Source organism: Pleurodeles waltl, chromosome 4_2, assembly GCF_031143425.1.
Source record: "Pleurodeles waltl isolate 20211129_DDA chromosome 4_2, aPleWal1.hap1.20221129, whole genome shotgun sequence".
NCBI lineage: Eukaryota > Metazoa > Chordata > Amphibia > Caudata > Salamandridae > Pleurodeles > Pleurodeles waltl.
In genome coordinates, this window is record NC_090443.1 from 112383827 (window position 1) to 112406355 (window position 22529).

The 22529-nt window shown below is 44.4% G+C and overlaps 1 protein-coding gene across 1 annotated transcript in view; it reads left to right on the forward strand.

The window, feature by feature from the left end:
- The window catches only part of LOC138293824 (retinol dehydrogenase 7-like), a 37460-nt gene extending 15145 nt beyond the window's left edge, over nucleotides 1-22315 (forward strand). The window contains exons 3-5 of the mRNA XM_069233146.1: nucleotides 13934-13947; nucleotides 15776-15925; nucleotides 19745-22315. Coding sequence (XP_069089247.1) covers nucleotides 13934-13947; nucleotides 15776-15925; nucleotides 19745-19956 — 376 coding nt within the window. The 3' untranslated portion in view covers nucleotides 19957-22315. The remainder of the gene's footprint in view (nucleotides 1-13933; nucleotides 13948-15775; nucleotides 15926-19744) is intronic.
- Nucleotides 22316-22529: the final 214 nt, after the last annotated feature.

A 22529-nucleotide genomic window follows, 5' to 3' on the forward strand; every position in this document is an offset into this window, starting at 1 on the left:
CTCCTCAGGCAAAAAGAATGGGCATTCTTCTCCTCTGTGCAGTCGGGATAAATTAAAATCATCTAAAGAACTTCCCACATTGTAATTGGAAAGAAAACTGCACGTTTACAATTAGTCCAATAAGGATAGAACCCCAAATCTAAGATATAACTAAACTGTCTTTCACATGTCGATGATTGGCTATTCTTTCTCTTGTTCCCATTGTTAGACTCGTCATGTAACACTTTTGTATCCATCCGTAGCCCAGTCAGTGCATCCATTGTTAGGAGCTGGGAACATCGCTGTCTCATGCATCAAACTATACAGTGTAACAATTTCTACTACCAGATATTCTAGCAAGCAGTTCTCATGAGAAAGTTAAAGGCACATGCTAATGTTTGGTCAACACGGAGTGAAAAATACATGAATTAATTTTTATGGATCTACATTCCCACAATTTTATTAAACAGTGCAGTTTAATATGAGGCTGTGCCAGCTAGGCATACACCTCGCTAACTTAAGACCTAAAATTAATAAAGCAAATACATAATGTAAATTCATTAATATAACACACTACTATCATAGTCTACATGCAGGCACTTCAATTAAGATTAAGAAGCATTTAATAAATACATTTTGTACTTTAATGATGGCCACTCAAGTGGGCACATTTTCCAAGTTGCACATTATTTTCTATATTAGTCAAATTCTATGCAAATTCATAATCCAAAATACATAAAATTCATTAGTAATAAATTCAGTTTTCACAGTACTCCACCACTTTTGTGTCTCAGTATCCTGTCCACCAAACTCTAAATAAAGACCAGTTCCTCTCTCTTCACTGAGAATGCTACTCAGAAGATTCAGTATCGATGGGAGCTCAATAAGGTGTACAAATCTCCAGAGTAGACATTTTAGGTTAAAGTAGGCATACATTTCATAACATCAAATTTATTCCATTTGAGATGTTTCAAGTCTACTGAGATTTCAAAATGCCATGTACCACCAGCACATGGCACCCTTTGCATCAAATTCTCCTTGTGTGGTCTTATGCTTGGAGTGCTGTTCTTTTTCATAGTGGCTTGCTGTTCAGAACCATTCATCCACCTTTTAATGCGGGCTCTCTATCAACCATTAGGCGACCTGTGATGAAGCAGAAAATGAAGGTTTTGATTTATTAACGCTTAAACGTAGTGCTGAAATAATCTTGTGTGACTTTAACCGAACTAATAAAGATTGTACGGGGACAAAATGTGCCCTCAGAGTAGTTTGCCATCATTTATACGCGTGCTTTATATAACGTGGTGAATTAGAATTGCACTAATCCGACATAATCATAAACGTGTGCTACGATTTGCTTGTTTGAAATGTTTTAGCTTAGCATTACTTTAGCGGAGGCTTTGGCCTAGTTGCCTGGTCTCATGGTTTAGATGCTCGTATTTTTCCACTGTGCTATTAAACGTGTATTCTTGCTTGAAGCTGTACTTTTCCACAGAAACTGTTCACATGCTTATCTTAAAGTTTCGTGCCAGCTTGGCATATTTTCTCTTTAATTCAAGGTCTACTTGCAGGTGCGGACAATGGAGGCTCTGAAAGTGAGCTAATTGGGAGACAATGTTGCGATTTGCGTACCCATCTCCAAGGATAATGTATGCTTAAGTAAAAGCTTGAGAACTGTCGTTTTTGATTGGTCAATTTGAAGCTAACCTATGAACCCTCCAATGGAGACCCTACAGGACTTGAACTGTTGTCTATAAAACCCAGGTGCACGAGGAGAAAGTAGCCATTACCAGCTCGATACCCGCCATTTTGCAGACTTCGTAGCTATTATGGCCCACTTTGCTGCGACGCCATTTTGAGAGACCTTGATTCTTTCTCTAATCGAGAGAAAGAGACTTTAAATGATTCTTGCCCTAGAGTCTGTAACTTTGATTTGATCTCTTTGCATGAAGTAATAGTTTTACCTTGCCGCCGTGAGGCATTTGCCCCGTTCACCCCTGCCCCTTTGTCCCGTCCCATGCTGATCGAGAAACGGTACCCAGGCTGACCGAAGAACGGTACCTGTGAGACGAAGACTTCCTTGTATGCTGATCGTAATTGGTAAATATGAAAGGAAATTGTAAAATTGCATTGTGTTTCTTTTAGGTAACCAACTGCTGATTTTTGGTAAGATCCCTAGTTAGGAGTTTTCTAAATTAATGTTGCTAAATTGTTTTTGCATGAAGTCCCACATGCTGATGCTAATTTGAGGTTAGACGAGGATTCCATATGTCGCACGATGCAATTTGAGATCTTGTTATGCTGACTAAATGTATGCCATTAGTTCATTACAGATTATCGTATTAGTGATTTGCATTGCCATTATCGAATGCCTTGTGATTCAAATGCTTCATAGATTACACTTGTTTCGACGTTATGGACAGCTATTAATGTTCATATATGTTTATCATTTGGTGTTGAGACACATTTATATTGTGCTAGCTTTGTTAATATAGGGAAATAAATTCACTAACTTTGCAATAAACTGGTGTGGTTATTCCTGACTGAAAGGTCAGGGTTCGCCGAAATGTATTCTGGATTAATTGTAAAGTGTTATGTCGTTCAAGGTGTTGCTTATGTTCGTTATTGATTATTGATTTGATGCGACTGATCGATTAAGAGTACAGAGAGTTCCCACTTAGTCAAAAGATTCATCGGCCTAAAGAGTGTCCGAACGCAGGTAAAATTATTACTACATTCCGCTCTATCAGTAGATGGTAGCAGAGGATGGTTCCGTCTTTTGGGACCCTGTACTATTAAAGTACATGGTGTTGAATTAACGGTTACGTCTTTTGGGACCCTGTACTATTAAAGTACATGGTGTTGAATTAACGGTTCCGTCTTTTGGGACCCTGTACTATTGGAGTACATGGTGTTGAATTAACGGTTACGCATTTTGAGACCCCACTCGAGAAGTTGAATTAGATTTTTCTTGGATAAAACGGATTGACAACATGATGATGGGCTAGGTCCACCGCGACTTTCCCGGGATCTCGGAGCTTGCGGATGGAGAGAACGGAGGTGTGGAAACGGCGCTGGCGGTACTAGTGATGGTATGAGTGAAGTTAGGGTTTTGCGCTTGCACAGCTTATTGCCGCAGGGTGTGTGAAAAGGTTGCGAGGATTTTCTTTTTAAGGATAGCGGAGGTGCGACTCCGAGTGTAGAAGTAGAGAAGTCGCCGAACTTCATAGAAACAACGGAGGTGCGGCTCCGAGTGTGAGAGTAGGGAAGTCGTCGAACTTCAGGTGCGTGTGGCGCTTTGTGCATAAAAAGGTCCACGTGGTTGTTGTTGTTGAGACGGGCCCTGCGAGGTCAAGAGACTTCGGAGTATGTTGATCCATGCTGTGGTCTGGGCGGTTTAGTAGGTTGATCGGGCGTGGTCAACGAGTCGGTACGTGTGTTAGGGAGAGAAAGAAACTTCGACTTCGGGCTTTGACAAGATTCTACGTGCACTAGAACAGATCATTGACAAGTTGAGAGTAGGTCTGCGGGTCAGATTTGCTTGCGAATGTGGGGACTGAGAAAGACGGAATAGCGGCCAGAGGCTAGTGAAAAGTCCCGAGGCTAGTGAAAGGTCCCTAAGGTCCTGAAGCGATTGTGTTACCCCTCCTGTAGTAAACCGACAGATCTGTTTTATTTTTTGGTAGCTCGCAATATATGCAGAAGTTGTTACGAAAAGAGGTGAGTGAAGGAAGACTAGCCGCGAGGCATTGTCAGCCGCAGTGTGTGTGAGTGTGACGTCACTAAGAGCCGCGCTGGGATAGGTTGGTTGCAGAGAAGGGTCGCGCACGGATTGAACGCAGTCCGTGGGACTCGATTGGAAGGGGAAAGGCAGGTGAAGAGTATTCCGGGAATTAAAGTCACCTATTGATTACAAATTTTGTGGAATAAAAGTGACCTATTGACTATAAACTTGGTGAAATAAAAGACGATAAAATGAAATTCCTTAAAGCGTTTAGGAGTGCGATGAAGGGGGAGTCTTACATTAAAGCGAACGTAGGAGAGGAGACGCCGCCCGAAGGTACACCAGCTTACATTGTAATGGAAGAGAAGGGGGTAGCTCCGTGCCTTTGGCTAAAGCAATGGCACAAGTTGACAGAGAAACATGGGAGCGTAGCGTTCCCAATATACGGGACATTCAATATAAAGATTTTAGAGAATTTGAGATTCACGATGTACGACATGAAGGTGCCTCCAAGGCCAGCACAGTTTGAGGCTCTAGCAATTTGGGAACTAATGGCCAGACAGCAACAGCAGAAGAAGTTTGAGACCAGAATGAGGAAGGTAGAAAAGACACTAGCGGATGCTAGGTGGGATAATGCACAGAAGGTGTGGAGGTCAGATGTATTGCAGGGGATAAAATTGTTCCCCGCGATTACTAAGGAAGGAGAGGAGACAGGTAAGAAAGCTACCTGCAAGACAGACAGGAAGTGTGCCAAGGATAGAGAGGACGAGGAAAAGTTGAGAAGAGAAGAGGAGTTAGAAGATGAGGAGTTAATAATGGAATTGCTGAACGACCGTCCACCGCCTTATGCAGAGAATGGACAAGGTCCAAGTACCAGTTCTGCCCCTCCGGCACTGGTACAGAACAATGAAACACAGAGTTCAGGAGCGTCATCGGGATCAAAGGACCCGAGTCTGCTGTTCACCCCGCAGATACCGCAGGTTAGGAGAATATATCCAGATGTGCCCGTGTTGAAACCAGTAGAAAATTATCAGCCGCAGATGCCAGGGTACTACAGCAGTGAAAATAGTGGAGGAATGATTCTAGATCCAACCGTAAGGGGAGTACAGAATGGTTACAACCCAACAATGGCACAAGCTGAATCAGCTCAGTTTTTGATGCCTCAAAAGCAGATGCAGGGAGGAAATGCATATGCTCAAATGACGGGGAGCCAGATGGGCATGCCGGCAATGACGACCCATGGTGTGGGAATGAACATGCCACAGAACATGGGGAATGGACAGAACCCAGACGCGATATCCTTACCCATTACTGTAGGTCCAGCGGTACCTCTGTATAGTCAGCCTAATTCGGGTCTGAGCAGTCAGGGATCAATGCTGCAGAATGGGACAGAAAGAAGGTGCATAGAAAACACTCCAGGGATAACTCCGATAGCGACTCAGCCAAATGGGTCTGGGTCCTTGATGGAGTTTAGTCCCATATGTGCTCAGTCAACACTGGTGAGGTCGAGTCCCCCACTGATAATACCCCTCACATCGAACACTGAAAAACTGCTGCAGCCATCGATGGCAGTCGATGTGAATGCTATACTGATGGGAGTAAATGCGCAACAGTTAACCCAGTGGTTCAACAGTCTGAATTCTACACAAAGTTCAGCTAGTGGGAAAGGAGAAGACTATATGAATAGGGTCAGGTTGAACATGGAAGCACAAGAATTGGTGGAAGGGACTATGGGTGTGAACAGGTTAGAGTCCTACACGGAAGAGGAGCTGAGGTATCTATGTCCAAAGATCACGAAAGAAGTAAACAAGGTACATAAGAGTTTGCAGGAAGTAGCGGACAGAAACGGGATTGACATAGGCAAGACGAAACACTTGAGCAGGAGCTATAGGTTGGATTTTGGGACCACAGATTTTGAACACATGAGATCAGCAGGCATGAAGGCACACCTTAGAGAATTGTTGCAGAGTGCACAAGTGTGGAGGTGCTTAGACAAGTGGGAAAGCAGGTGGGTAAAGAGGAAGGATAAGAGGAGGGACAGTGCTACAGAGCACAATGAGAAAAGACCGCAGAGTAGTGATACAGTAACAATGTTACCAATGAGGGAGACAGCAGGGGGAAAATTTGTACATGTACCATGGCACAGAAGCGACATTCAGTCTTTTACGAATGATTTTCCCAAACTGAGAGAGAAGCCGATTGAATGGTATCAACAGACTGATAGGTTTGTGAAGCTTGCGAAATGTCTCTGGGAAGACCTGAACACTCTATTCGAGATTGTGGTTCCGGCAGATTTGTGGGAGGATTGCAAAAGAGCTGTAGGTTGGCCGACAAGTGAACCAGAGAGAGACAGAGAGACGGGTGCACCATCACCTATGGTGATGAGCTTGTACTATAAGGTGATTGAGCATTTGAAGACGAAGGTTGCCGCGAAAAATGTGGATTGGCAGAAAATTGATCGAACTGCCCAAGAGGCTAAAGAATCGATTCATAGTTACTATGAAAGGTTGTTGAAGGCGTTCAAGAATTACAGTGGCACGGAAACGATTGAGGCGAAGGACATGCTCCATTTTGTGTTCAGATTCGTGGAAGGGCTGAGACCAGAGATAAGTCAGATGATAAAGTCGCTTTTGATTTGTTGGCAGTCGAAACCGATTGATGAGGTCTTGACTTATGCGAAATACTGTAGCGACGAAATTGAAGTGAAACAGAAAAAGCTGAAAGAAAAGGTGATGATGATGCAGCTTAAGGCAGCTCAAACGGGTTTGCAAGGTTTGCAAGGTCTGCAAGGTTTACAAGGGATGCAAGGGTTCCAACAACAGCTACCGCAACCGCAGCCACAGTTGCAGGGAAACATGGCGTTTCAACCACAGGCCAGAGGCAGAGGCAGAGGAGGTTTTGTGAATAATGGTCCGGATTTGAACACTGTTGTGACGGGTGTACAGGCAATGAAGAAGGTGATGCCGTGTCACGCGTGCGGAATTGTAGGTCATTGGAAGCGCGAGTGCCCGATGGTGGTGCAGGAAGGGGCAGGTGTAGGTGCAGGTGTAGGTGCAAGTGTAGGTGCAGGTGCAGGTGTAGGTGTTGGTCAGCAAAACAATGATGTCAATGCATTTCAGACAATGAGGGGACCGAAATTGAGAGGTCCAAACCCAAATTTTCAGACTGTAAATCAATTGCAGGGATTACAACCTATGCAGCCGCAGCAGATGCAGATGCCCCGTATGCAGATGACGCAAATGCAGCCGATGCAACAGCAGTTACCTATGGTACCTAATCAGCAAATGCAAATACCATTGGCACCAATGAGTCAGCAGCAAGTGATGGTTCCTCCACAGGTAACGGGTCAGGTAATGAGTACAAATGGCACCGTACAACAGTTCCCATTACACAGTGAGAGTGGAATAAACAACGTATGGGAGAGTGAAAGTTCAGGAGAAGAAGGAGATTGTGTGCTTGCGGCATCCTTGGAAGTTGATCAAAGGGGTCCGTACGTAGAGGGAAGAGTAATGGGTCATCGTGTCTCATTCTTGGTTGACACGGGAGCCACACGTTCAACTGTTAAGAGCAGTGAAGTACCGAATTTGCCACTCTCAGGGAGGACAGTTCAAGTGGTGGGAGTAGCAAACAGACATCTGACGAACCCAATTACAGATCTGGTACCAGTCAGCATCGGTAACTATCAAGGGGTACATCAGTTTGTGGTGTGTGACTCAAGCCCGATAGCACTGTTAGGAAGAGACCTATTGTGTAAATTGGGTTGTTCGATAATGTGTTCAAACGAAGGAATAACAATACAGACGAGCAATGATGGGGAAGAAGAGGACAGTGTAGAGGGGGATGAGATGGAAACAGTCGACGAAGAATATCCTCTGATTTGTCTTTTCCCGATGATAACTGAAGAAGATATCCCAGCAGAATTACGGGAAACAGTCGGAAAGGAAGTGTGGGACATGACAGGGAAAGAGGTGGGATTGATGAAAGGAGTGGAACCAGTAAAAGTGATGGTAAAGCCCAATGCGATCTTTCCCCAGACCCCACAATACCACATGCCACAAGATACCCTCATGAAAGTTGCCCAACTCATTGACGAATTCGTAAAGCAGGGAGTATTGAAAGAAGTGTTAAGCAGCCCATGTAATTCACCGATAATGGGACTAATAAAGCCAAGTGGGAAAGTCCGACTCGTGCAGGATTTGAGGAAAATAAATGACATCATAATAAAGTGCTGCCCAGTAGTACCGAATCCAGCTGTGATAATGTTTCAAGTCCCTTGCGATGCTGAATGGTTCTCAGTCATCGATTTGTCACAAGCGTTCTTTTCTGTGCCTCTTCATGAGGACAGCCAATTCCTCTTTTGTTTCAAATTCCTAGACAGAGTATACAGTTGGTGTCGAATTCCTCAAGGGTTTTCTGAGTCACCGTCAATATTCAATCAGATCCTAAAGAAAGACCTGGAAACATTAGAATTACCATTCAAGTCAACCCTAGTACAGTACATTGATGACTTACTGGTTGCATCAAAGACAGAAAGCAACTGCACAGCCGATACCATTGCTCTGTTGAATCATTTGGGAAGGAATGGACATAAAGTGTCCCCTTCCAAATTACAGTTCTGTCAGAAGAAAGTGAAATACTTGGGTCACCAAATAGAGAAAGGGTCACGGAGAATAATGAAGGAAAGAATTACAAGTATACTCCAAATGAGTCCACCTAAGACAAGGAAGGAGGTAAGGAAGTTTTTGGGAATGGTGGGATATTGTCGCCAGTGGATTCCCAACTTTTCGTCTCTAGCGAAGCCCCTACTGAAATTGACCCAAAAGGATGCCTTGGATGAAATTGAGCTGAAAGGAGACGAGATGGATGCTTTTGTTGAACTGAAAGAATGCATGTGCAGGGCTCCAGCTTTAGGTATGCCTGACTACACGAAGCCTTTCACATTGTTTTGTCATGAACGTGATGCATGTTCTTTGTCTGTCTTGACCCAAGCCCATGGTGGCGTGAACAGACCAGTAGCGTATTTTTCAGCTACTTTGGATCCGGTCGCAGCAGCACTCCCCGGGTGTTTGCGCGCCGTAGCAGCAGTTGGTATCAGCCTCACTCAGAGTGAAGGAATAGTGATGGGACACCCAGTAACAGTCATGGTCCCTCACTCAGTTGAGATACTTTTGACCCGCTCCCGAACGCAGCACATGACTGGAGCAAGACTTACAAGGTATGAAACGATAATTCTGGGCTCACCGAATGTGCAGCTGAAAAGGTGCACTACGTTGAATCCAGCTACCTTGCTTCCTGGAGAAAATGCTGAAATTGAGAACGCTGAAGACGTCGAGCATGACTGCCTTCAGGTGACTGAATTTTGCACAAAACCCCGACCGGACATCAAGGATACTAAACTTGATGAAAATGACCAGATTCTTTTTGTTGATGGTTCATGTCTAAGAGATGGGATGGGGATTTTGAAAGCAGGATATGCTGTATGTACTGTAACAGGAGTCTTGGAAGCGGGATGGCTTCAAGGAGTCTACTCTGCACAAGTAGCAGAACTTGTAGCCCTTACTAGAGCATGTCAATTGTCTGCATTGATGAAAGTCACCATTTACACTGATAGTCAATACGGGTTTGGGATTGTGCATGACTTTGGACAACTATGGTCACAGAGAGGTTTCCTGACTTCTTCAGGATCCCCAGTGAAGAACGGGGAAAGAATAAGGGAATTGTTACATGCCATTCAAGTACCAGCTGAAGTTGCAGTGGTAAAGTGCAGTGCTCACACGAAAGGACAGGACTATGTGTCTCTGGGAAATGCATATGCAGATCAAGTCGCAAGATTTTGTGCTTTGAACTGTATATTGCTAAGGGATGATTGGAATACAATAAGTGAGCCAGAACTCGAACCAGCTGAAGCATTCGCCTTGAAGGTTGTAGATACAATAGACGAACTAAAAGCACTGCAGAACAATGTCAGGGAGGATGAAAGGGATTCCTGGATTAAATCACAATGTATAAAGAGACAAGACGAGTTATGGGTCTCGCACGAGGGAAAATATGTTTTGCCAAATAGTCTCTTATCACAGCTTGCGCGGTTCTATCATGGGCAAGCTCACCTAGGGAGAGATGCCATGATAAGATTGTTCAAAACTGATTGGTTTAACCCCATATTTCGCCAAGCTGCAGAAGCAGTTTGCCATCGATGTGTCACTTGCCAGCAGATGAACCCAGGGAAGGGAACAGTTGTGAGCGCGAGTCACATTGGTAGGGCAAGCGGTCCTTTTAGCCGTATGCAGATGGACTTCATTGAGATGCCTGTGCATGGGGGTCTGAAATATGTGTTGGTGATTGTGTGCATTTTTAGTCACTGGATTGAGGCATACCCTACACGTAGAAATGACAGCCTTACAGTTGCCAAGCTATTGTTGAGGGAGTTGATACCACGTTTCGGATTCCCGATCTCTTTAGAATCAGATAGGGGAAGTCACTTCAATAACGAGGTGATAAAGTTACTTTGCGAAGCACTGAACATTGAGCAAAAGCTGCACTGTAGCTATCGCCCTGAAGCATCAGGACTGGTGGAGCAGATGAATGGTACGCTAAAATTGAGAATGGCAAAAATATGTGCATCGACAAATTTGAAATGGCCTGACGCATTGCCCTTAGTGCTAATGTCAATGAGGAACACTCCTGATAGAAAAACTGGATTGTCTCCGCACGAAATTCTCATGGGCAGGGCTATGAGACTTCCTGCAGTTCCCGCAAACATGCTTATGAATATTACAGATGATATGGTGTTAGACTACTGCAAAGGACTGGCTGACGTGGTTCGCTCTTTCTCTCACCAGGTGGAAGCGACCACCTTGCCACCGATCCAAGGTCCAGGACACGCACTGAAAGCAGGTGACTGGGTCGTGGTAAAGAAGCACGTGAGAAAATCGTGTCTGGAACCCCGTTGGAAAGGCCCTTTTCAAGTGATCCTGACGACAACTACCGCTGTGAAGTGCGCGGGGGTTCCCAACTGGATCCACGCCAGTCACACAAAGAAGGTGTTGTGTCCCACAGATGAGGAAGTTGAAGCGCTGAAACTACCAGTGCCTGATAAAGCAGTGCCGAGTGCTGAGACAGAACAAAAGCGAACTTAAAGCGAACAGGCAGAAGCAGGAGAGAAAGAGATATTCTCTGACGACGAAGACACCAACTCACTTGGGGGAGACCAAGGAGAAAGTTCAGACAGTGACGAAGAAGCTGCAGGTGACAAAGAACCTGAAGCAGCTGAGGGTAGCAAAAAGCCTGAAGCAGCTGAAGGTGACAAGGAGCCTGAAGCAGCTGAAAGTGATAAAGAGCCTGAAGAAAGTAACGGTGACGAAGGGCTCGAAAAAGGTGAAAAAGCAGGAGAGCCTGATCAGAGGAGGGCTTTCCCAGAAACAGACGATACAGAAAAAGAAAAGGAAAACGTGGCCGATTCCCCTGAAGGTGGGGACAAGGAAGACAAGAACGAAAGAGTTCAAACCTCTGCAGAGAAGATCGCAGGTCCATCAAACGGACACGGTGCAAAGAGAAGACTAAGGCCCTCATTCTGACCTTGGCGGGCGGCGGAGGCCGCCCGCCAAAGTCCCGCCGTCAGGTTACCGTTCCGCGGTCGAAAGACCGCGGCGGTAATTCTGACATTCCCGCTGGGCTGGCGGGCGGCCGCCTTCAGGCCGCCCGCCAGCCCAGCGGGAAAGAGGCTTCCACGATGAAGCCGGCTCGGAATCGAGCCGGCGGAGTGAAAGCTGTGCCACGGGTGCAGTTGCACCCGTCGCGTATTTCACTGTCTGCGCAGCAGACAGTGAAATACATTTAGGGGCCCTCTTACGGGGGCCCCTGCAGTGCCCATGCCAGTGGCATGGGCACTGCAGGGGCCCCCAGGGGCCCCGCGACCCCCCCTACCGCCATCCGGTTCCCGGCGGGCGGACCGCCGGGAACTGGATGGCGGTAGGGGGGGTCGGAATCCCCTCGGCGGCGCAGCTAGCTGCGCCGCCTTGGAGGATTCCAATGGGCGGCGGTACACTGGCGGGAGACCGCCAGTGTTGCCGGTCCGACCGCGGCTTTACCGCCGCGGTCGGAATGCCCATTGGAGCACCGCCGGCCTGTCGGCGGTGCTCCCGCGGTCCTCCAACCCGGCGGTCATGGACCGCCAGGGTTGGAATGACCACCTAAGTATCTCACCAATAAAAGAAAAGGGTAAAGAAAGTTTGAACGAAGGAGGAAGGCCAAAAGTGAAAGAGAAAAGAAAGGAAGTGACAGTTGTGGAACAATCGTCAAGTGAAGAAAAAGACTTGACAAAAGAGGAAAGTGCCAACGAAGCAGAGTCGAAAAGAGAAGCAAAATTGAAAAGAAAAAGGATACCAAACAGGAGGTATTCCGGTCCTGAATGGGCATACGCAGTCAATGACGATTGGACTGACGAATTTGTATCTCTAAGCATCGAGAACGAAGAAGAAGAAGAGATACCAATAGAAAAGAAAAGTTTCATAGACTCTGTCGATTGAAAGAGTAAATGATATTGCTTGCTACAATATAACGTGAAAGAAGCAACCAGCTGAGACATTGTTAAACCGGATGAGACATTTGCTAAACTGATAAAGACTGAGTTATTGCCGAATTGAGACAAATGCTGCTAAACGATAAGTGACTGGCCTTTTGAAGAAGACGGTTTGAACATTGTGCTCGCTCAGCTTTGTAACTGAATTGCTAAATAGTTTCATTTATAAGTGCTTCTAGCTCTCTGATTCTATACAGATCATGACGCGAAACAATAGAAAGAAATATTGTAAATATGTGTGTATAGGCTTGGTAGTAACATGTGTAATAATAATAATGGCAATTGTGTTTGGAATGCATGGAAAGGGTGGGAATGAGACTATTGCTGCTTCTACTATTGCTCCTGTTACTGTCACTGAATTAACACCATTGAAAAGACTAGCACTGGATGAGAGGCTCTTGCACGATAAGAAAGAGCTTTCGTATAACGTTTTCTATCGCTTACTAACAGAGTATGTTGAGACTATGGATGCGAAGGATTGTTATGTGTGTACACAGATACCGACATCAGTAAAGGAAGGGGTAACTTATCACCACATGCCTCTTACATATGGGATTACATGTAGTATAGTAATGTCTAGGTTTTATGGTCAAACTAACATACAGTATTTTTACTCGAATTATGATGTTACCTTTGCTTATGTTCCTATAATAGCGCAGCTAAGCCAGACTGCAAAATATTGGGATTATAAAATTATGAGGGACTTTTTCGAGCCAATGCAACCTTTTGAAACGGCTCATGCTCATAGGGAGAACCTTACTTGCTCAGTCTCTGCTGTAGAAATAAGCTTCTTGGATCGCACAGATGATAGAAGGGCTCAAATGAAAGCGAAATTAGAAAAGGAGCTACATAAGAGGACTTCAGTAGATAATTATGATTTTGCTGCTATAAAAACACAAGGGAAAATAGCTTTAGATGCTTGGCATGTAGGGAAGTTTTGTATATATCGAGGTGAATCTTATTATGACAATATTTTTGTAGGAGCGAGTGAGTGTAAACATACGTTTATCTTTAAGGCCAAATGGACATTCATGATGAACGGACTTGACCCTGTCATTCCAGGGGTGTATTACATTTGTGGGCATAATGCCTATTATCGTCTTCCAAAGGGATGGTGGGGAAGATGTTATTTGGGTATAGTGTTCCCAAGGTTTATCAACTGGATGACGTATCGATGATTCAAAAGACATCTGGATCCCATCGTATCCAGAAAAGAGAGACCGCAGCTGCTGTGGTAGGTGATATATTTGGAGCCATGATTCCTTCATTGGGAGTTGTGCTGAATTCCATCAAAATAAGAAAGTTGTCTACTATAGTGGATAACATGTTGACAAAGTTTTCAGGTGCTATAATCCTGATAGATGCTGAGCTTGCAGCGGAAAGAGCTATGACTCTTCAAAATAGGCTTGCTTTAGACATTCTTTTAGCAAAGGATGGAGGCGTTTGCAAAATGATTGGTGCACGTCACTGTTGCACATATATACCGGATAATAGTGTGAAAATTAAAACTATGCTTGCTAATCTAACAAAAGAAAGTGCAGATTTGAAAGAACTGAAAGAACCAGGAGTGTGGGAGAAGGTTGGAAAGGGAATAGCTTCAGTGGGACATTGGATTGGGGGAATCTGGAATGGAATATTATTGAAAATAATAGAAGGAATATTAATAGTAATAATTTGTGTATTTGGAATTTGGGGAATAAAAAGGGGAATAATATTGATTATGGAAAGAATTAAAAGAAGAAAGGAGGAGAAAATTATGAAAAGAATGGCAGAAGAATACAAAGCGCAAACTAGGGGAATTAAAAGGAAAAGGGAACTGACAGAATTTTAATGGAATAAAATTTGTGGGGATGATTTGTGTGATGACAAGTAGTAGGAGGGATTGATGAAGCAGAAAATGAAGGTTTTGATTTATTAACGCTTAAACGTAGTGCTGAAATAATCTTGTGTGACTTTAACCGAACTAATAAAGATTGTACGGGGACAAAATGTGCCCTCAGAGTAGTTTGCCATCATTTATACGCGTGCTTTATATAACGTGGTGAATTAGAATTGCACTAATCCGACATAATCATAAACGTGTGCTACGATTTGCTTGTTTGAAATGTTTTAGCTTAGCATTACTTTAGCGGAGGCTTTGGCCTAGTTGCCTGGTCTCATGGTTTAGATGCTCGTATTTTTCCACTGTGCTATTAAACGTGTATTCTTGCTTGAAGCTGTACTTTTCCACAGAAACTGTTCACATGCTTATCTTAAAGTTTCGTGCCAGCTTGGCATATTTTCTCTTTAATTCAAGGTCTACTTGCAGGTGCGGACAACGGAGGCTCTGAAAGTGAGCTAATTGGGAGACAATGTTGCGATTTGCGTACCCATCTCCAAGGATAATGTATGCTTAAGTAAAAGCTTGAGAACTGTCGTTTTTGATTGGTCAATTTGAAGCTAACCTATGAACCCTCCAATGGAGACCCTACAGGACTTGAACTGTTGTCTATAAAACCCAGGTGCACGAGGAGAAAGTAGCCATTACCAGCTCGATACCCGCCATTTTGCAGACTTCGTAGCTATTATGGCCCACTTTGCTGCGACGCCATTTTGAGAGACCTTGATTCTTTCTCTAATCGAGAGAAAGAGACTTTAAATGATTCTTGCCCTAGAGACTGTAACTTTGATTTGATCTCTTTGCATGAAGTAATAGTTTTACCTTGCCGCCGTGAGGCATTTGCCCCGTTCACCCCTGCCCCTTTGTCCCGTCCCATGCTGATCGAGAAACGGTACCCAGGCTGACCGAAGAACAGTACCTGTGAGAGGAAGACTTCCTTGTATGCTGATCGTAATTGGTAAATATGAAAGGAAATTGTAAAATTGCATTGTGTTTCTTTTAGGTAACCAACTGCTGATTTTTGGTAAGATCCCTAGTTAGGAGTTTTCTAAATTAATGTTGCTAAATTGTTTTTGCATGAAGTCCCACATGCTGATGCTAATTTGAGGTTAGACGAGGATTTCATATGTCGCACGATGCAATTTGAGATCTTGTTATGCTGACTAAATGTATGCCATTAGTTCATTACAGATTATCGTATTAGTGATTTGCATTGCCATTATCGAATGCCTTGTGATTCAAATGCTTCATAGATTACACTTGTTTCGACGTTATGGACAGCTATTAATGTTCATATATGTTTATCATTTGGTGTTGAGACACATTTATATTGTGCTAGCTTTGTTAATATAGGGAAATAAATTCACTAACTTTGCAATAAACTGGTGTGGTTATTCCTGACTGAAAGGTCAGGGTTCGCCGAAATGTATTCTGGATTAATTGTAAAGTGTTATGTCGTTCAAGGTGTTGCTTATGTTCGTTATTGATTATTGATTTGATGCGACTGATCGATTAAGAGTACAGAGAGTTCCCACTTAGTCAAAAGATTCATCGGCCTAAAGAGCGTCCGAACGCAGGTAAAATTATTACTACGTTCCGCTCTATCACCTGCGAGCATTTGGCGTTACTGTCTCAATTGTGGTGCCTGGCTGCTTCAACACCGGTTTTGCCACCAAGCCAAAAGTGCAGGAGAATTTACATGCTGTGTGGGACCGTGTGCCGAACGATGTCAAGGAGAGCTACGGGCAGCAATACTACAACACATGTGAGTTCACTGGGCATCTATTGTGGGTTGGGGGAAGGCATGTTTAGGGATCCATTATACTACTGTTTAACAATCATTTTCTCAGTATTAAAACAACCATATCCCCTTGTTATTGAGCTGTGTTTCATAGACATCTGAAATACAATTATCCCATTGCTGCATCTAAGAAAATGCAAATGTCTTTTGGACTTAATAGCAAACTTAGTGTTGTAGGGTAGAATACTGTATGTGCTGTTCAATTGATTGGCAGAGTTAGTGCTGTGGAAAGCAGTGGTGTTTGTGTTGTAGGATGAGGAGTTGTCTGTACAATGTAACAGCAAAGTTAGCACTGTCAAATCCAATGACCTGGTTACTTGTCAGTAATCTTCATTACTCCAAGTCCAGGTCTTTCTCGATGCAGTCTGTATAAGCTGAGAAAATATCTTTCTCACAGAAGTTGTTCCCCAGCTGAATTAAAATATCTCCCCCAGCATGGCTGCTATTACCTAGCAATCTGTAAAATGGGAGGAACTTGGGGCCACATGTACGATGCTTTTTGCACTTCGCAAACAGCAAATCTGGCTGTTTGCGACATGCAAAAAGCATTTCCCCATGTACAAAGCCAGTTTTGATATTCAGTAAACTTTTTACCAAATCGCAAAACAGGATTGCGACTCGCAATTAGGAAGGGTGTCCCCTTCCTAATTGCGACTCAAAGTCCCATGTATGATTGTTTTGTGAACGCGAACGCGGTCGCAAAACAATCGCAGTTAGCACCAGTGTCACACTGGTGCTAACACATTCGCAAATGGGAAGGGGTCCCCATGTCAGCTTTCTTTGCATCATTTTTTTCTGGCACTTTTAACGCCTGCTAACAGCAGGCGTTAAAAGGAGGCTTCTATTGGTTACAATGGGCCTCTGGGTGCTTTGCAAGATTAGCGTCTAAATTAATTCTGCCAAGCGCCGGACTAGTGTAAAAAATTCTGACGCTAGTCCCCTAACTACCACCATGGTGCGGCATATTTTAAATATGACGCACACATGGTGGCGTTAGGGGGGTGCTAAGGGGTGCAAGAAAAGTGGCGCTGCACATTATGCAGCACCACTTTACTTAAATAAGCCCCATAGTTCTGTTTTTTGCACCAGGCATATTAACCCTCTATGATACTTTATGTTGCATCAAAGCTGCCACTAGGCAAAACCCCCATCTCTCTCTCTCTAGCAGGAACATTAATCACAAGAGGTATCTTGGCATTTTAATTTTTTCTTGAGGGCTAAACGCACAAGGAACTTTTCAGCAGGTGCTTTTAAATCGCAAATTTCGTAAGTAATTGCTAAACAGAGCACCCCCCTGAGGTCAGTGCCCCGTGCGGTCGCACCGCTTGCACCGCCCAAAAGCCGGCCCTGGCTCCATGCAGCGAAACGGACTCTGGCTCAAGCGCTGGTACTGTGTGAAGAAATCCTCTTCTGCTAAAGAGACAGAGGAGTTGGCAAGTTTAAGTTATCTCGTAAATGCTGTAGATTTTCTGCCACGGCTGGACCATGAATAAATTGGCTTTTCCTCTCCTCCTCATCAAGGTCATTGATAGTGCTCCCAGCAACTTGAACCCTAGGCATTTTAGCAGGAGGGGAGCCCTGTCTAACTCAATAAGCCGCCTCAATTGCAACTTCAATCATGTGTTGTAAATTGGCAGCAACTGGGACCTTTGTGGATGGCCCAGCGACATCACTCACTGAATTTTCCATGAGTCACTATATCAAGAAATAACCTGTCACAACACAGGACAGTTTTAAAGTACAACACTCCCAAAACAGCTGCCAGCAAAGGAAGGAGCATCTCACATGGGATTAGGGCATTCCGTGATCGAAAACCGACCGAAGCTTCCTGTTTCGGACAATGTGTTAATGATTCCGGATCGGGACATACATACGTGACACTCTTGTTGGTGTAAAAGGTCATTTATTAGAACAGGGTTTAAACAACATTACTTAAACATTTAACTGTATCTTCTTTTAAAACAGACTTTAACTTTTACAATTCCCTTTCCTTTATTTTCTCCTCAAATATCTCCCTTCAATTTTCCTACCGTATATGCTCCCCTATTCCTCCCATGCCTTCCCTGCCTGTAGCCTACCCCTCCCCGCTCTGATCCTTCACTTCCTTGTTTTTCCCCCTGGAAGGGTGGACAAGCCCGCACCTGGCTCCCCACCCTCCCCCATCTCCTGCTATCACTCTCAACTCACCTGTCCTAAATGACTGTTAACCGCCCCTACCTGCCCCCGCTTCCCTGCCTAAACTATCCTCTCCTCCCCCTGCCCTCCTAAGTTGGGTGGGTGGGTGGTCCTAATTAAACGCGACCCTCCCATGCTAAGTCGGCGCGGAGAAGAGGCCGACCCCACCCTCCACCCCCCTTATAACTCCTATCCTAAACCCGCCCCAACTTACCTTTCACCCAATGGGGCGCCTTGCGCGCCACTTCCTTCGTCCCGAAACCGCCCGCAGAGAGACTAGACTGCGTCTCTCTCTCTGCGGGCCCCTTCAGGGAGCCGCCATCTTGGCTTAGGCAGAATACCCATCCGTAAACTAAGACAATACTTATTACAAAATCGTGGCAAAATTATAGTATACACCTCCATATGCGCTGAGCAGGGAGATTATGTTCAGCATAGCTGAATCAGTGTAGACTGTTCAAGTAAGTCTTACAAACAGGGGCAGCGAGCATATGCTAACGCTAATTCAGTAGTCGATTACTATAGCTAATCTCCTGTTTTAAAAAGGAAACCATTGGCATTTAAAAATAAAAAGAATGACATTGCCTTACTATTTTTTTAGCCTGCCAAGGGAAACGAAAAAAAGGAAGTATTCACCATAAATTCCTCCCCTCTTAATGACTACAGGATATTGGCAGCCTTGGTAGGGTTACTATTTTTCATCAGCTAGGGAACAACTTCTGTGGGAAAGATATTTTCTCAGCTTGTAAGAATAGCTCCGAGGAAGATCGACGTGGAGGTAATAGAGTTTGTGTTGTAGGAACTAGGAAGTGTTGGTGTTTAAGGTCTTATTTTCAAGCCCCTGTGCACCGCTAGAATGTCACTTTCAAAAATGGGCTGGCGCCGCACACTGTAGAGCCATAGCTACAAGGCCACAGAAAGTCATCCTGCATGGCTTTACGTGGACTTGTAAATATGGAGTGGGGCAACATAGTGCAAATCGCTGTGTCGCCTCACACTGCGATAGAGAGGCGTGCCGTGGGCGTTGCGATGGGTGTTCCCACTTAACACCCACGGCATTTGACACATTCCCAGCTTGACAGCATGCTCATGCTGTAAACCTCCGAATGCGTCAAAAGCCTGGGCCTCCCCGGGAGGGTGAAAGGGAGGCGCAATGAGGAGAAATAACATTATTTATCCTCATGTTTTCCTCGTTCTATGGGTGCTGCATAGTAAGAGGAAGTCACCTCCATTGAACAATCATGCCTAACTTTTTATTTCGACGCAGGGCAGCACAGCAAGCAGGCCTTCTGTACTGCCCTGTGCCAAAACATTGTAAATGAGGCCCCATAGCGCAGAACAACAAAACAAGAGGTGGTATGATATGATAGTGTCTGTGCTGGAGACTGTTACAGCAGAGTGAGGCCTTCATCACGAGTGACCCAGGAAATATATGCTGGGACTCTTGTAGCCACATACCTTGAATTATAAGTAATGGTAGGGAATAATGGTGTTAGGGCTGAAGGGGAGGAGCAGAGTTGTGCAATACAGTAGTCGCGCCAGTGCTGTACTGTGACAGTTGGCATATGAAAATGTACTCTTTGCTAATGTTTAATATTCTCTCCTTAGACTTCAAAAATCTTGAGGACCTGTCGACCACAGGCAACCCTAACCTGCACCTTGTGGTGGACTCACTACAGCACGCGGTCACTGCTGTCTACCCACGAAGTCGCTATTCCCCCGGCTGGGACAGCAAGTTTTACTATCTACCCTTCTCGTACTTTCCAACTATCATCGCGGATTACGTGTTGACCCGCTCATCCCCCAGGCCTGGCCAATGAGTAGCCACATGCAATTGGCGAATTCCAGTCTTGCTTGTCCATTATCTCCTAGACATTAACATTCAGTTACATTCCACTCTCAAATAACCGGATACAAATTGTGCATGCATTGCCCTCACAACTTGGACGAGAACAAGGCAAGAGTAAAAGAAAGATCTCTGAGCTTTCTTCTTGCTACACAGAGCTCGAATCTATTTACTTTTAAAAAAACACGACTGCTAAGTGGGCTTGGTCTCCCCATGGTGCGTTATTGCAGAAGAGCCTGCATGGGACTTGTAGCTGGCTTCCTAAGCTGGTTTTAATAAGAGCTTGATTTTGTTTTTGTGAGCACCTTCTAGTCTATCATGTTCTTTCTTACTATCGCCCACCTTAATAATGAACAATGCACTTTGTGTACAGATAGATACATGATAGGGGAGCTGTGAGATCGGGCAAAAGCTTGCATGTTTACTCTTTGAATTATGTAAAATGGGTTCTCATTTAGTCTGTGCTTACAATATATTATTTATGTTTGGGAGATAAACTCCAGCACTGTAATATCAACATTTTGAGAAAAAGACTATGCTGCTAAACTGAGAACATTTTACAAACGTAGAAAAGATTTCACCCGGGAGATGTGTTTTTCATGGGGACATCCCTGACCACTGACCAATTCAAAACAGTAGTTAATAAGATGCCGCTGAGCATATTCTTATTTTAAGTGCTTTATGAAGTGCGCTGCGAATGTTGAACAAGTTTAGGTGGCTGTAGCTCTGGAATGTAGGTTTGATACCACACTTACAGATGAGCATTGGAGATACTGCTGCTCCCAGACATGTTAGATAGTATGCATAGGCTATACAGTATAAATGCCTTTATTGACTGTTTTAAACCCCTACGCTAATGAATTCCTTTGGGCTGGAGGTGGACCCGGCTTGTTCATGATGCCCCTCGAGTAAGCAGATTTCTTGCATGTAGTATGGCCATGCCCCCCCTCAAGTGACAAAGTTTTCCTATAAAAACTTTGTTTTGATAAACAATATGATGGGTACATGTTTTGCCCCCTCATCCTAAATGGAGTTGTTAGGATATGTCAAGGAATTTCCACTGGCTAAGAGAGGGGATGATGTCAGTTTCCCCTAGTAAGGATCGAAGACCTGGCTTACTGTAATGACTGGATGAGAATCTATAGAAAGATCCTGTCTCTAACAATCAATCAATCAATCAAATAGGATTAATAAAGTGCTGCTAATCACCCGGTATGGTATCCAGGAGCTTGCAAGCCCCGGAAGTCATAGTCAAACAGCCAGGTCTTGAGGGCCCTTTAGAATTCCAGAAGAGAGTTGATGGTCTGGAGCTGCATGGGAGGGCTTTTCCAGGTCCTTTCTGTGATGCAGGAGAAGAAGCGTCGTCCACTTCTGCTTCTGTGGATGTGGTGCATGTGGACAAGTGATCGGGAGGCAGAGCGTAGAGTTCTCGATGGTTGGTGGAAGTTCAGGTGATGGTTGATGTAGGTGGGTCTTGATTGTGTGGAGCCTTGTGTTTGTGGGTCAACAGCTTGAATTGGCATCTCTTCTGAAACGGTAGTCAGTGGAGTTGCTTGAGGTGAGGTATGATGTGGGTTTGTCGGGGGAGGTTGAGGAGAAGTCTGGTTGTTGCATTCTGTTGTATATAGCTTCTGTAGGAGGTGCTACATAGATACATAGAGACTGTTGCCATAGGCCGGTCAGGTGGTAATGAGGGCCTGTGTCACAGTGTGTAATGTGTGAAGGGGTAGCCACTTGAAGATCTTACATAGCATGCACAGAGTGAGGAGGCATGTGGGGGAGACAGCGTTGATCTGTGATTTCATGGAGAGCTTGTTGTCAATGACAATTCTGAGGTTTCTGGCATTGTCGGCGGTTGTGGGTGCGGCTCATAGGTCTGGGGGCCACCAGGAGCCATTACAGGGGTTGCTCTTGTTGCAGAAGATCAGTATTTCTGTCTTGTGTGTGTTCAGCTTCAGACAGTTGTTCTTCATCCAATCTGCGATGCAGCCAAGGACATATGGGGCTCTCTCTGTGAAAATGCCTCATGCGAGCTCCAATAGTGGGGACAATCCATGAGGGGGTAATAAACACATAGATATTGATGGCTAGGATATAATGGAAAAGGGGAAGGGATAGTTAAGGTGAGGGTGGTAGACATTCAGGGACCCAGAACTATAGTTTGAACATAAGATGTCCTAATGAAAGTTATGTCATCTGATGCACCCTCACTTAACATGATCACTTTTGTGAACCTTTGAAATAGTTTGAAATGTATGTATCTGTATCATTTTGTCAATGCTACTGCAAATGTAACTTTTGATGGTAATAGGTACTCTATGTTTCTTACATAAAACTCATAAATAAAAGATATAAAAAATATTGCACCCATCCTTCACAAGCTGCCATTTGTGTAAATTAAAATACAGATACTGTGATCTATGAATGCAAATAGTAAATTTATGTTACATGATCCGTGTACCCTCTGAATATAGCATATTGGTTAAAGTTAGAAGTAGATAAAATTAGACTTGTTGAGATCTAGTGCCATGAAACTTATCATTTTTA